The sequence below is a fragment of the Platichthys flesus genome, chromosome 24, assembly GCF_949316205.1.
Source record: "Platichthys flesus chromosome 24, fPlaFle2.1, whole genome shotgun sequence".
Classification (NCBI taxonomy): Eukaryota; Metazoa; Chordata; class Actinopteri; order Pleuronectiformes; family Pleuronectidae; genus Platichthys; species Platichthys flesus.
In genome coordinates this window covers 6,660,679-6,674,142 of record NC_084968.1, presented here as the reverse complement: position 1 = coordinate 6,674,142, position 13,464 = coordinate 6,660,679, and the positions used below count along the sequence as shown (strand labels likewise).

General features: G+C 41.8%; 1 protein-coding gene and 2 non-coding genes across 3 annotated transcripts; all 3 read left to right on the top strand.

Moving 5' to 3' along the window:
• Window positions 1–6,103: 6,103 nt before the first annotated feature.
• snx15 (sorting nexin 15) lies at window positions 6,104–12,410 on the top strand. The gene is made up of 7 exons (XM_062384281.1): window positions 6,104–6,316; window positions 7,047–7,203; window positions 7,731–7,846; window positions 8,055–8,361; window positions 8,455–8,616; window positions 9,347–9,544; window positions 11,820–12,410. The coding sequence occupies exons 1-7, from the start codon at window positions 6,218–6,220 to the stop codon at window positions 11,957–11,959; spliced, it is 1,179 nt and encodes a 392-aa protein (XP_062240265.1). The 5' UTR covers window positions 6,104–6,217; the 3' UTR covers window positions 11,960–12,410.
• On the top strand, window positions 9,088–9,169 carry trnal-aag (transfer RNA leucine (anticodon AAG)). The gene has a single exon. It is a non-coding gene; the product is annotated as a tRNA-Leu (tRNA).
• Window positions 11,612–11,693, top strand: trnal-aag (transfer RNA leucine (anticodon AAG)). Its single transcript has one exon. It is a non-coding gene; the product is annotated as a tRNA-Leu (tRNA).
• Window positions 12,411–13,464: the final 1,054 nt, after the last annotated feature.

The following is a 13,464-nucleotide window of genomic DNA, read 5'->3' as shown; positions in this document are numbered from 1 at the left end:
AAAGTAACAAGTAAACATCACCCTGTCCCCACACTACTTATTAGTCCATGCAACAATATCCTGTCAACGTCTTATCTCATCCTCCATAACTCCAACTCATCGGCATACATTAAGTATTAAACCCACTACATGTCTATGGTCGGCTCATGTTTGTTGTCCTGACAGACTCTAAGCCACCATGCTACACAAGTAAGGAAAAACCGGACCAGCGTGTCATTTGGCCCCGCGGCTTTGTGTGTTTTACTCTAAAGCTGAAGAGAACTTAGCTGCTTAGACATTGTTGGGACATACAAATTCCCTTTGCCGATGTTTCCTGCAGATAATATCATCAGTCCTCCATTATGTTAGCCATGTGCTAAACAGCTGATCGACTGATTGATCGCGTACTATCTGGGCTTCCTGGTGAGGCCTGTGATCTTGTGACTAGTGTAGACATCACTAATCTCATTTAAACCTCTACTTCCTACACGTCCACGTCAGACCCCTATTCGCACACAGCTTCTCAACTGCACTGCCTCAGCATTCACTGATCAATCTATTCCCTCTGATATGATCACATGACACTGCTGATCAATTCATCAAAGACAGGAAAAAAAATTGATCTATCCATCGATGTATTCGATTCCTGTGTTTTTGTTGACACTGCTGCTGTTTCATGTCCAAAATTAGAATGAATGAGAAAATATATGTAGATGATTGACACTATGGCTAATTTATTAATATTAAGTGATACTCTTAACATGTGTCATATGATCTATATTGAATTATAGATGGGTGTTGTGAGCAGCTCACCTAAAAACAAGGCCGCCCTGTACTAGCCAGCGCTCTGAAGTCTCTCTCAGCTGTTGACCTTCATTAAGTTACAGTATGGGAGAGAGTTCCTGGAAACACACCCACATGTACAACAACTGCTGTGCTGGGTCCCAGACTATATTTGTACATGCTACACTATGATATTTTTTGTTATTATTATTAAAGTGAAAAGTACAAGGAGGAGGATTTTGTTGTTTATCTCTGTATGTGACAGCTCGGATCCATATATTGTGTAAATTAGACATCACCTACTTCCTGTGAGTTCCATCTATTGATGAAGTGGATCTACTGGTTTACAGAGTTTCTAATGAGAGGATAAAAAGACAAAAGCATTTCAATTGTTGATTAATAGCTGATTAATCACTGCTCTTTGCCCTCTTTCACCACTTTGTTTATCCCTCCTGCTTCTACAGCTCTCATAAATGTGGTAAACCTCTATATGAAGTGACAGATACCTTTAGGAGCATGATCCACCACTTTGCTCAGGTGTGACTGTACCGGCAGGTTAGTGGTTGCATGGTTCACATATATCCTGTCTTTAACCTTCTAAATCCAGCGGTATTCTTGGCTTTTGTCTCATGTGACAACAAACCGACAAAACACTCACAATTTGACACAGCTGTTCTCGTAGATGTTTTCTATACTTGGATTTTAATTATTTGTGACCTAGTGGCGGCTGTGAGTCAATTTCTGGATGGTTAGTGTGTTTTGTTTGAAATTTCCAACAAAATAAAACAGTTATTTGGCAGCTGTTTGTCTGGATATGACCCTTGTCAATAAAACGGTCTCAGCCGGCACGTGCCCAATCGTGTGCCTTGGCCACTATTTATATTCCCCTGTTAGACAAACTCAAACACACACCATCTGCTTCTGTTTGTATCTCGGGCCTGTTGATCCCGTCAGGTTGGAACAGAGCGGCCGGCTCATGTGACCGCGCTGTGGAACCAGCACTAATGGACCCTCCTATCTTCTCTGCTTTCATAGATTTACAGCTACATAAGCAAGCGATTCCGTCCAGATTTGATAAACACAGGGGGAGAGGATAAGACCGATGAGTGGTCTGATAAAGAAATAAGAGTGAGGAGGAGTGGCCGAGAAGGAGGGAGGTGCAGAAATGAACAGGGGAAAGGGGCGTAGAGACAGAAAGGAGGGAGCAGTAAACATGTTTATGAGTTGAGGGGGAACATTCGGAGCAAAGTTTATGTTAAAAACATGGCCACTGATATAAGTGGCAACACAATACAGAGCAAAAACGTGCTTGTGTATTTCCCAAACTCTTTCCCCACATGTTGCTTTAACCCTTTTGAGTCACACATTCCCAACAACATGAATGTACAGGATAAACTGAATTTCCAACTAAAGGTGACGTTGACTCATGTGTTTTGCAAACTGGCAGCAGTGTCGGGCAACAGAGATGGAGATCGCAGGTTCACGGAGGACGAGGATTCAATGAAACCCTTCCAGGACTTGTTCTATTGTGGAGCTCATGTGGTTTGTCTTCGCATATAGCATGGGAGGAGGGGAGAGTGTCCAGTAAATCTGCAGGCCTACACACACACACACAGAGAAATGAGAGAAAGGAAAGGAGGGCCAGGTTGCTGTCTATAGTTGTCTGTTTTTTCTGAGGCAGGAAAGGAAACATTCAGCAGGGACACAGCACTCTACACTGGATATCAATTGTTACAGATGACTGGCCTATAGCAATAACTAACAGTAAAATACTGAAAATCTTTAAAGCCTCCTTATTTATTACATTTGCAGTTTTCTTCTGCAATGTTTTACCTTTAAGTGTTGTTGACGTCAACTCTAATTCTGATTGCTTTTTCATACAGGTCTTAGTGAACCTGAACTGCACTAATACTGTCATGTGAATCGGACATATACATATATATAAAGTTTTTTGAAGCTTATTTCTTAGAAGGTCTCATAACACGTAATGTTAGATTGCAATTAGAAAATGTGTATTTTAGCTGTAGAGTTTGGTATGTCTGAGTCAGGGCTGAGTACACACACAGACACACAAAGAGAGAGAGAGAGAGAGAGAGAGAGAGAGAGAGCCTCACAGTAAATCCTCATGTGATCCCTGTAAGAGAGGGAGAGTTTATTTTGCAAAACGGCATGAGCCTGAGGAAAGAAAAAAAAAAGCCGGGGTTCAGACAGCAGAGTCCTGGACCAGTTCAAACCAGTCTGGGCAAGGGGCTTTCATCTCATTGTTTCAGTGCTGTGTGCGCTCGTACAGTTCACACTGAACTGGAGGGCTTCTGGGAAACGTGGCTTTCATTTCAATGAAAAAACGATTTCTTCCATTTTTAAACTATTTGTCCTGAAAACAATCTATATAGAAAGTTGAGAGTGAAAAGTTGAGCATGTGTACGCCACATACACACATAAGATAATATACAGTGAATTTCAAAGGGACTTTGTCGTGTTATGTCATGTTAGGGCTCTATAATCTGTTCCACTCTTATCACTGGTTTATTGCAGGTGTACATTAACCATCTAGGTTTTATGTAAGAGCAACAGTAAAATCTGAATCCACACTCCCATGCAGATTGTACATTGAATTCATCTTTCGTCTTCCTGTCTCTCGCCACTATTTGTCTGTCTCTGATGTATTTCCTCCTCATTGTTTTCGTCTCCCCTCTTCTCTTTGGATGAGAATCCCGTGGCCTAGTTTTCTCCCACAAACAAAGAGGGGACTGTTCACGGGGGTAAAACCTTCCCCTCTAACTCTTTACCGGCATGAATGGAGCGCTGATATGGACAAAGCAAACCCTGACCGCTCTGTCACGTCAGTTCATTCACCACAGTAATATATCCAGATTATAACACATTGAATACAAAAGTATACAGCTCATAGAGATAACTAATGCCGTCTCAGTCCACATACAGTTGTTCCAGACTCACATGAGGTCACCGTGACCCTCGATCCCTGAAGTGCAATCAGTTCATCTTTGAACCCAAGTGACAACTGGTCAGAATTGGAAGAAAATTGCCACAAGTCCCATTTGCGATATCGTGTTAAAGAGGCTGGGAAACAGAATGGTTTGTGGGGACATTGTGACCTTTGACTTACAACCAGTCACATCCAAGCAGTCGAGCACAAAATGGAATCAGTTCCTCTTAGTTTCCAAGTTCACATTTGTACCGGGATTTAAAGGATTCCCTGGAGGTGTTCCTGAAATGCAGCCTTCACATTGAAAACAATGTACTTTGTATGGTCCCCGTATGGTTGACCTTTGACCGACAAAGTTCCTCTTTAAGTCCAACTCAAGGTTAGTACCAAGTTTTAAGAAATTCCTCAAGGCATTCTTGAAATGTTGTGTTAACAAGAATGGGGCGGACAGACGAACAACCTGAAAGCATACTGCCTCCGTGCAGGGCCATGATAAAAGTCAATATTATATCCCTGCATTGCAGGATAAACACATAAAGTACGTACTCCCCACTCTCCTTGTTCCCCCCCATTCAGCCCCTTTCTCCTCACCAACTCTTTCTGCTATCAAGCAACAATGGTTGCACATTATGTAAGCAAACCCCTCTCTGTGAGGAGAATTTCAAACAGTTTGATTCACGGATGCAGTGGGGCTGTTTCAAAAACATGCCAGGCCCATAACCCAGAGCCTGAAACGGATTGAACCCTCCTCTTGTCATGTTGTTCATCGTAAAATCCTTTCACAGATTATCCTGCAGAGTGAGTACAACCTGTTTGGAGACTGTCAGGAGCTCACTAAAAGACAAACCAGCAGAGCAGGTTATCTGTAATCAAATATTTACCTCATTTGTGTCAGCAGACATTTCCTTTTCAATTTAACCGAGGTAATTACCGAGAGGAAAGCCGCAGCGGGGAAGATTGACTCTGACCTTTGAGCTACAGTCTCCTGTACAGAAAATCTTACTCTACCTAACCACCATTCAAAGTGTTGACAGGGTTTTGAACACATGGGATAAAACTTGGAGACCAGCTTTTATGAATAATGTGGCTCTTTCCACCCCTACAGGTCTTTTGAAAGTGTTGCAAAATGTGAAAGGGGAAATGGATATAAGCCTGGGAAACGACTTGAAAGGACTGTTAAACAGTACCTAAACACAGCTGGAATTTCCTTTGCATTACATTGATGTCTGTTGTGCCTCTGTCTGATGTATTGTCTCAAACCGGGTATGTCCAGGGCTTTTATGTGCTTTTCTTATTTTAGCATCTTTGACACAGAGCCATCCATGAAGGTTCATTCACAAGCTACATGTACAAGTATAGATATAATTTTATTGTCAAGCTATCATGAAATGAATTCACTAAACGCCATTTTCATCTATCAGTTCCTCTTCCAAGTTAGTGTCTATACAACTGGGTCAATTACAAAAACCTTTGGCGCCCCCTGGAGTATCTCGATGCCATCTACATTTATAAACCACTGGCAGACATAATTTTGCTATTTGCAGATATCGTGACACATTTTAATTTGCATGACACTGACTGACAGCTTAATTGAACATTTCTACAGCTGCAAAATGGCTTCTCAAATAAATTCTGGATGTAATGGAGGATTGTCATCCCTCAATGGTAACAACGGTAACCTCATCATGCTGGATTGAAGCAGTTGGAGTTTTGAAATGTGATTATAATTTCAGAATACAAATACATATAAAATGCTTACTTTAGACTTATGTGATTTTAACTGCATCTGAACTCCTAAAACCCAAACAGAAGGACTGACCTCATCTACAGCAGTTCCTATGTTGTTTCCATCACTGTGTTTGTGTTTGTATGGAGAACACAACAAGTAAATAAGAATTACCTGTAATGTCAAATCATTTTACATTATATATTGTGTTTTTTATGTATTCAATATTAAACTTGACATTTCAAACTGAGACTTTGCTGCAAAATTTAAGAAAATATTAATATATATATATAATAAGCAATCAGGTTAAAACATAATAGTACTGAATGTTAGCACAGCCTCTTTTACATATGGTGCGTATAAAAAAGATAAAAGGTACAACATATATAATAAACTGACTGCGACTAAAAAGAATAAGTCGGTAGAAAAACTTCATCATTGAATAGCTACATACAATACATTGTATATTATTACAGCAGAATAATAAAGGAATTGACAATAAATTAAACAATTAATACAAATATACATAATAATGCATATATATACTAAAAAAGGTATAGCAGTGGAATCAATCCCCAAAAAAGAATTAGTCATATGCAGCTTTGATTATGCGTTTTAAAATAAAAATCGACGTCGAACACCACTACGCAATCACGCAGTCGCCGACGTCACTAGCCCGGAAGTGAGTGGAGAGGAGGGCGGCACGGGAGGATCACAACAGAGACTCGGCGGCCGATGACAGCTCCGCTTTCTATTTTCTGTTTCCATCAACAACGAGGAACATGTCGCGGAAAGCCAAGGAGGAGTATCACCGGTTCTTCTCCGTCACCGAGCCGCGGCCACACGAGAAGGGACACACGGAGTACAAAGTGTCCGCGCGGGTTGGTTCCTCCTCCTTCAGCCTAAACAGTGCAAACAGAGTTGTAGATATGTTGTTATGTGTTGTCTCACGTCAGCTTTCATGTTTTTCTTATTCCTCCAACTACACTTAGCACACCTGTTCTCCGGTGTTTTATTGTAGTTGGTTACGTCAATGAAAAGTAGCTTCCTGTGTGTTGTTATTAGCCTGTAACACAATGTCACCTGAGCACTGTGTATGGACAACACAAAGACTCTGCGGCCAGCCCGCACAGACAGAGGGAAGCACAATGGCTCTTTTCTCTGAGGCCCTGGTGAACAGGGAGGGAAACACAGAGAACTTGTGATCCAGCCCCATGACCACACCGGGGGCCCCTTGTTCTGGACACAGAGGATCACATCATATCAAATAGGATCATATCTGTGGAGTTGCGATTCAACCCGTGACTTGTGCAGCGACTGTGGTGCTATCTTTGATGCAAAACAACTTGAGCACGAGCGTGTCAAAGAGAAAAAATGAAAATTCTTGTTCACAAATCCCATGTTACGAATCACAAACCGAGAAACTCATCTGCTCCAGCAAGGGGGCCACATGTTTATCCTGACAACTTAACACACACTGCATGCATTTGGCCCCTTTATTCGAATTTCAAACTGGTTGCCAACGGGAGTTCCAGTCCTGGTCCTGGGCTCAGAACCCGACACGGAGCTTGTGAAATAACCTCTCCTCTCTCTCCTCTGTGTTTCTCATAGTTTGTGTCCAAGCGCCATCCCGAAGATGTGAAGGAGGTGGTCGTGTGGAGGAGGTTCTCGGAGCTGAAGAAGCTTCACGGGGAGTTGGCCTACACGCACAGGAATCTGTTCAGAAGACAGGAGGAGTTCCCGTCGTTTCCTCGGGCACAAATGTTCGGTAAAAATGATGCAAAGACTGTGTGACAGTTTAGTTGGGCAAGCTGCAGGGACGAGATAAAAACATAAAGGCATAATAAACATTTTACAATAACAGAGATGTTAATTCATCTAGATTTTGAGGCCAGTTTTTTTTATGCAGATATCCTGTTGAGGTTATTTCCTGTTGAGGATCTACTTTCCCGTCTGTAGCCTTTTGTAATGAAGATTGTGACATTTCCCCTCGGACTATGACATCATATTTCAGGGGTTGCAGATATACAACTGAAAGACAGCAACACAGTTGTTTTACACTTGTGGACAGTCACTATTTACATTGATCCTTAAGGCAACATATAGCTGCTATGTTGCTATCTTGTGGATAGGTTGAATAAAAAAAGGGAACAAATTGATCATTTGAACAACAACACACATTGTAAACTTTCACCAGTCTGCTCTTTTTCTGCTGGTGATTTCCTTTATGTTTTTTTCTTCTTGTAAATACGAGCCCCCTCATCTGAGTTTTTCATCTACTGTTTTTTTCTTCAGGAAGGTTTGAGGATGCTGTGATTGAAGAGAGAAGAAAGGCAGCAGAGGCCATGTTCCTTTTCACGACCACGATACCCGCTCTCTACAACAGCCCCCAGCTGAAGGACTTCTTCAGAGTAAGACTCTATCATAAGTTGCAGTCAGACATGCACTGAAACGCAGACATTTTCCTGAGGGGCTGCATGTGAGAAGGCAACTGTCCCAGTCAGTTTATTGAAAACCATTCTTGACTGTGTGTCTGGAAGATGTCAGAGTGAGCCCGTGTGCCCGTTTGCTTTATCTTTCCACTCTTTCTACAATTCACATACCTCTCCCTCCTCCCAGGGCGGCGAGGTCATGAGACCTCTCGATCCAACCCCTCTGTCCTCCGCCGGGCCTCTGCCTCCCCCTCTCATCCCCCTCCCCAAACGGAGGGCCTCCGACTGTGAGCCCGCAGAGGAGGAGGAGGGGAGGGAGGCTCCCACTTTACCCCAGGACCTGGGAACCAACCTGGGTTTAGAAGTGGGAGAACCAGAGGTGGCGGCCGAGGCTTACAGCGAGATGGGAGGCTCCCCGAGAGAAGAGGAGCGAGAGGAGGAGGAGGAGGAGGAGGAGCAGGAGGAGCTCAGCGATACAGAGCTGGATAACAGAGGTACACAGAATCAACTGGACTTAACCAATGTCTGTTCTTGTCTTTTCTTTTCTTCTCTTGGTTTGACCTTTTAGTCAATGTTTCCACCAACAGCCCCATCTCCTGACCCAGCCAGGAACCACAAATCACAAGACTCCATAGAAGAATTTGATTCCCTGTTCGACTCGGTGGCAGAAGAGCGGGTTCCATCCCCAAAGGAAGTAGATCCGCTGTCTGACAACGACTTGGCCGTTTTTGATCCCTGCTATAAACAAGGTGAAAACAAATGTGAATGAGAATGTTCAGTTGAACTTTGTTTTTAAAGTGAATGTCTTGTGAAGATTCAGTAATTTTTACCTTTTTTTTTTTTTACCTTTTTCCCTAAACTGTAGAAAAAAACATTGAACCTCATCTCATTTCAGCTCATTTCTGAGTTTCTCTTTAGCCCAGCTTTGTTAAAACCATAACTCAAAACCAAAAACAAATCATTCGAGTTCCTTTTCCCAGCTGTCCCAGATGTAACTATGTCTTTTCACTTGCGCATGAGGTTTCCCTCTCTTAGAAATGTTATCTGCTGCTCAGCTAATAAGTCACACCACACTCTAATGGTTTATCTATTTTTACTTTGTGCTTTCGCAATGGTGTCTATTTATACTTTTTACATTGACTAGATTTATTCTTGGCACAGTTGAAAACAACCCACCCTCCCCTTCGAATAATTTCAGAGTGTCATATGGTGGTAGCAAGGGTAGCGTGGCCGAGCGGTCTAAGGCGCTGGATTAAGGCTCCAGTCTCTCTGGAGGCGTGGGTTCAAATCCCACCGCTGCCAATTTTGTATTTCAAATTTACTGCACTCTTCACCTTCATGAAGCATTAATGACAATGTTATTACATCTGTGTAACACAATGAAATGATCATGAAATCCAGATAATCTGGGCAACTCTTGAAAACATTTACTGTGTTTGTTTAAATACTTCTCTCTTCCATCTCTTTTCTCTATCTCAGATGGATCTGGTTCCTCCTCGGACCACTCAGAATTGTTCTCACTGCCGCCGACCAGTCTACAAGGCGGCGACGTGGGTTACCTGAACCAAGCGGCCACTCAGCTGACATCTGCCATGAAGCAGGAGAAGGAGGGAGAGTTCAGCGCTGCTATATGCGGATACAGGATGGCCGTGGATATATTGATCACAGGAGTTCAGGGTGAGAATGAGAGATTGAGAAACGTGGGTTTATGAAAAAGGAAGGGGTCGTGGGGTTTTAAAGTATTTAGCTCATTATAATATAGTAATGTTTCCATAATACTGATAAAAGATGTACACGCTAAAGAGACGTAAAAGGTAGATTGCACCTTCTCTAGCTACCCAGCCGGTTTAAATTGGTATTTTTCCTCCAAACTAAAATGCATCAGCAGAGTTCATGTTGTGCCTTTAAGTTTAGAGCTGTTAGTCCTGTTGATCATTATGGAGGACCATACATGACTTAAATAAAAATAAATAAATAAATAAATGTATAAATAAATACAGAAATAAATGAATAAATAAAAAAGGAAATAAATAAATAAATGCAGAAATAAATAAATAAATATGTTATTACCAAGAGAAATGTCAAAATAAATGTCTTAAATATATTTGCACATTTATTTATTCCCTGATACATTTCCTTTTCATTTGCAGTGTCCTTATGCTAATGAGAAAGGCGGGCCTAACCACAGTCTCATGCAGGATTGGTCACAGGAGTGTATCCAGCCCTACTACTTCTGCCTCTCAATGCTGGTGTCCAGTAGCTGTTTGCAGCGTTGAGCCAGTTCACACTTAAAATGAACTAGTTCAAGTTCAGAGGGTTAGTTAAGGTTATTTTTTTATTGGGATGATTTAGGTGTCAGTAGTCCTGACTGTGAGCGTCATGTCTCGTGTTGTACTGAGCACAAGGAGCGAGCCGAGAGGAGAAGGAGGAAACAGAAACTCCAGCTCTGTACAAACCACCTGCAGCCTCTGCTGTGATCATGAAGCAACTGATCTCTGAGCAGATTTGACCAGAGAAACTCTGTGTTTTCACTGTTTCCACTGTTCCACAGAGTCACTAACTGGCTGTTTCACGGCTCAAGTCTCAGTCACTGCCTGTGTCTCTGAACGATTGTGTGGCGGAGCGCAGGGGCTGTGTGTGTGTGTGTAGCTCAGTTGACCAATCCTGCTCGAGACTAAGGTTAGGCCCGCCTTTTCATTAGCATAAGGACACTGAAATCGAAAAATAAAAGTTTGAATAAATGTGGAAATAAATAAATAAATATGGAAATAAATGCAGAATTAAATAAATCAATGTCTTAAACTTATTTCCACATTTATTTATTTATTTCCACTTTTATTCCAACTTTTATTTAATTCCACATTTATTTATTTCCACATTTCAGTGTCCTTATGCTAATGAGAAAGGCGGGCCTAACCTCAGTCTCGAGCAGGATTGGTCAACTGAGCTACACACACACACACACACACTCACAGCCCCTGCGCTGCTCCACACACTTGCTCAGAGACACGGGCAGTGACTGAGACTTGAGCTCTTCACCGTGTAACAGCCAGTTAGTGACTCTGTGGAACAGTGGAAACAGTTGAAACACAGAGTTTCTCTGGTCACATCTACTCAGAGATCAGCGGCTTCATGATCTGAGCAGAGGCGGCAGGTGGTTTGTACCGAGCTGGAGTTTCTGTTTCCTCCTTCCTCCTCTCGGCTCGCTCCTTGTGCTCAGTACAACACGAGACGTGACGCTCACCGTCAGGACTACTGACACCTAAATCATCCCAATAAACAATAACCTTAACTGACCCTCTGAACTTGAACTAGTTCATTTTAAGTGTGAACTGGCTCAACGCTGCAAACAGCTACTGGACACCAGCATTGAGAGGTAGAAGTAGTAGGGCTGGATCATTACACTCTTGTGACCAATCCTGCATGAGACTGCGGATAGGCCCGCCTTTCTCATTAGCATAAGGACACTGCAAATGAAAAGGAAATGTATCAGGGAATAAATAAATGTGCAAATATATTGAAGACATTTATTTTGACATTTATTTTGGTATTAACATATTAATTTATTTCTGTATTAATTTATTTATTTCCTATTTTATTTATTTATTTATTTCTGTATTTATTTATTTATTTTTACTTATGTCATGTATGGTCCTCCATAGGGGTTGTCTTTTATGTTGACCAGATTTATTCTTGGCACAGCCGGAAAAAAAATTTCTCCTGTGTCATTTGCAGTGACTATATGGTAGCGTGGCCGAGCGGTCTAAGGCGCTGGATTAAGGCTCCAGTCTCTTCGGAGGCGTGGGTTCAAATCCCACCGCTGCCAGATTAGCTTTATGAAAATGTAACGGAAGCAGATGGAAAAAAATTAAGGAAGCAGCCGACTTTGATAGGAAATGTGCCCTTATGCACCCTGGTACAACTGAACATCTTCAACCTCTTGTTCCTTTAGGAGACCTAGATCCGGTGCGCAAGGAGTCTGTGATGAGAAGGACCGCCCAGTATCTGAAACACGCCGAGATGTTGGTCGACAGGCACTCGTCACCCACACACACTCTCACGGCTACACACACACATGCACAGGGACCATAGATGTATATCTATATACACTGCTCCTACAATGAAGGCAAATCACAGATAAAGCTCAGGGTTGTGACACACATACGGAGACAGTATGCAGACTCACATACACTCAGTGAGATCACCTGGACCACAAACGCCAGCTCGTTCAGATACCAAACTACAGCACACTCTCCTGAAGTACACACTACACCGCAGAGTGTTTCTTTGGCTGCTTTTGTTAAGTGAAAAAATTTATTAAATCTAAAAAGCTGAAAACTAAAATTGACTGTAAACCTAATGGATTCCTCGATAATCCTTCATTCTCTCTCTCTCTCTCTCTTTCTCTCTCTCTCTCCTATTGTTAAATTCTTACCTTCCTTTTACAACGCCCTCTTGTTGAATACAGTAATGTGTTTGTAATTTTGTTTAATTTGCATTTTGCACAAAAAATGTTTTGTTAATAAATATGATTTCAATTTAAGTCAAAAACAAATCCGTTTCCTTTCGTTAATGTTATAAAGAGCAGTTGGTTCACCCTAACCTCGGTAAGAGTGTTGCATGACATTATCAGACGGTCCAAATAACTGTCAACAGGCCGGGATATTCAGGGAGGTTGAGCCCAGTCAGGGGTCAGACATGAGTCAGGATCACTCGCCGTAAACTATTCATAGAATGTGTTTTGATGGCAAATTATAGTGTTGTGTTATTGAACCTGCAACCGCAGATTCATCTTTGTTTACGTGAGGCAGGAAGCTCTGAGGTTTCTGTCAGTACGGCTCAGCCATGCAAACTATCGACTTGAAGCTATTCAGCTGGATAGATTTGTTCTTTCTATTGGCGTCAGTAGTATTTATTATTTATTTTCAAATTTATTCCTGAGCTTTCAGTGGCCTCTCAACAGGATGCAGCAGTTCTTGCAGGTGTGCAGTAGCAAGGCAGTACCTCTGAGAGGCGCTGTTGGTCATTAGATGATAACGCTAACGCTGCCTACAAAAAGAAACTCATCATCTGTGTTCACACTCTAAAATCTGGAAAATGTTCACGTTAGTTCTCCCCAGCAGAGCAATTTTGGTCTTAAATCACAAACGCAGTTACTAAAATATGCTTTTACACAGTTGCCGCTATTTCTGCTTTTTCTTGGGTTAAATGTTCTGTATGTAGAACAGCTTCCTCCAATGGGAAGTTAAAGTTAAATCATAAACATGTCTATCAGGCTGCTGCAAACTGGTCATTAACACGTTATATATATATATATATATATATACATTATTCATCATCCATTTTGATGTATGATAGGAAGCGCTTGTGCTACTTCACTTCCCCAAGTTGCGGTCGTAAAGCTGTTTCCTCTTTCCAGACTTTGAAACGTTAAAGAGGTTTCATTGCAATGCTTAGTATGGTATGCTTGGTATATATATTGATTGATAACATATCCAGCATATTCACATGGACACTGTTTTCCTGTGTATACTGTGCTAATAAACCCATGGACCCTTTTATCAACTGCTCACCTTTAGAGATTCGAGTTTCTGAAT

Excerpts from the sequence above, each read along its gene's own strand:
- snx15 (XM_062384281.1), top strand. The coding sequence starts at position 6,218 with ATGTCGCGGAAAGCCAAGGAGGAGTATCACCGGTTCTTCTCCGTCACC. Across the intron at positions 7,204-7,730 it reads TCCTCGGGCACAAATGTTCG|GAAGGTTTGAGGATGCTGTG; the intron begins GTAAAAATGATG and ends TTTTTTCTTCAG. Across the intron at positions 7,847-8,054 it reads AGCTGAAGGACTTCTTCAGA|GGCGGCGAGGTCATGAGACC; the intron begins GTAAGACTCTAT and ends CCCTCCTCCCAG.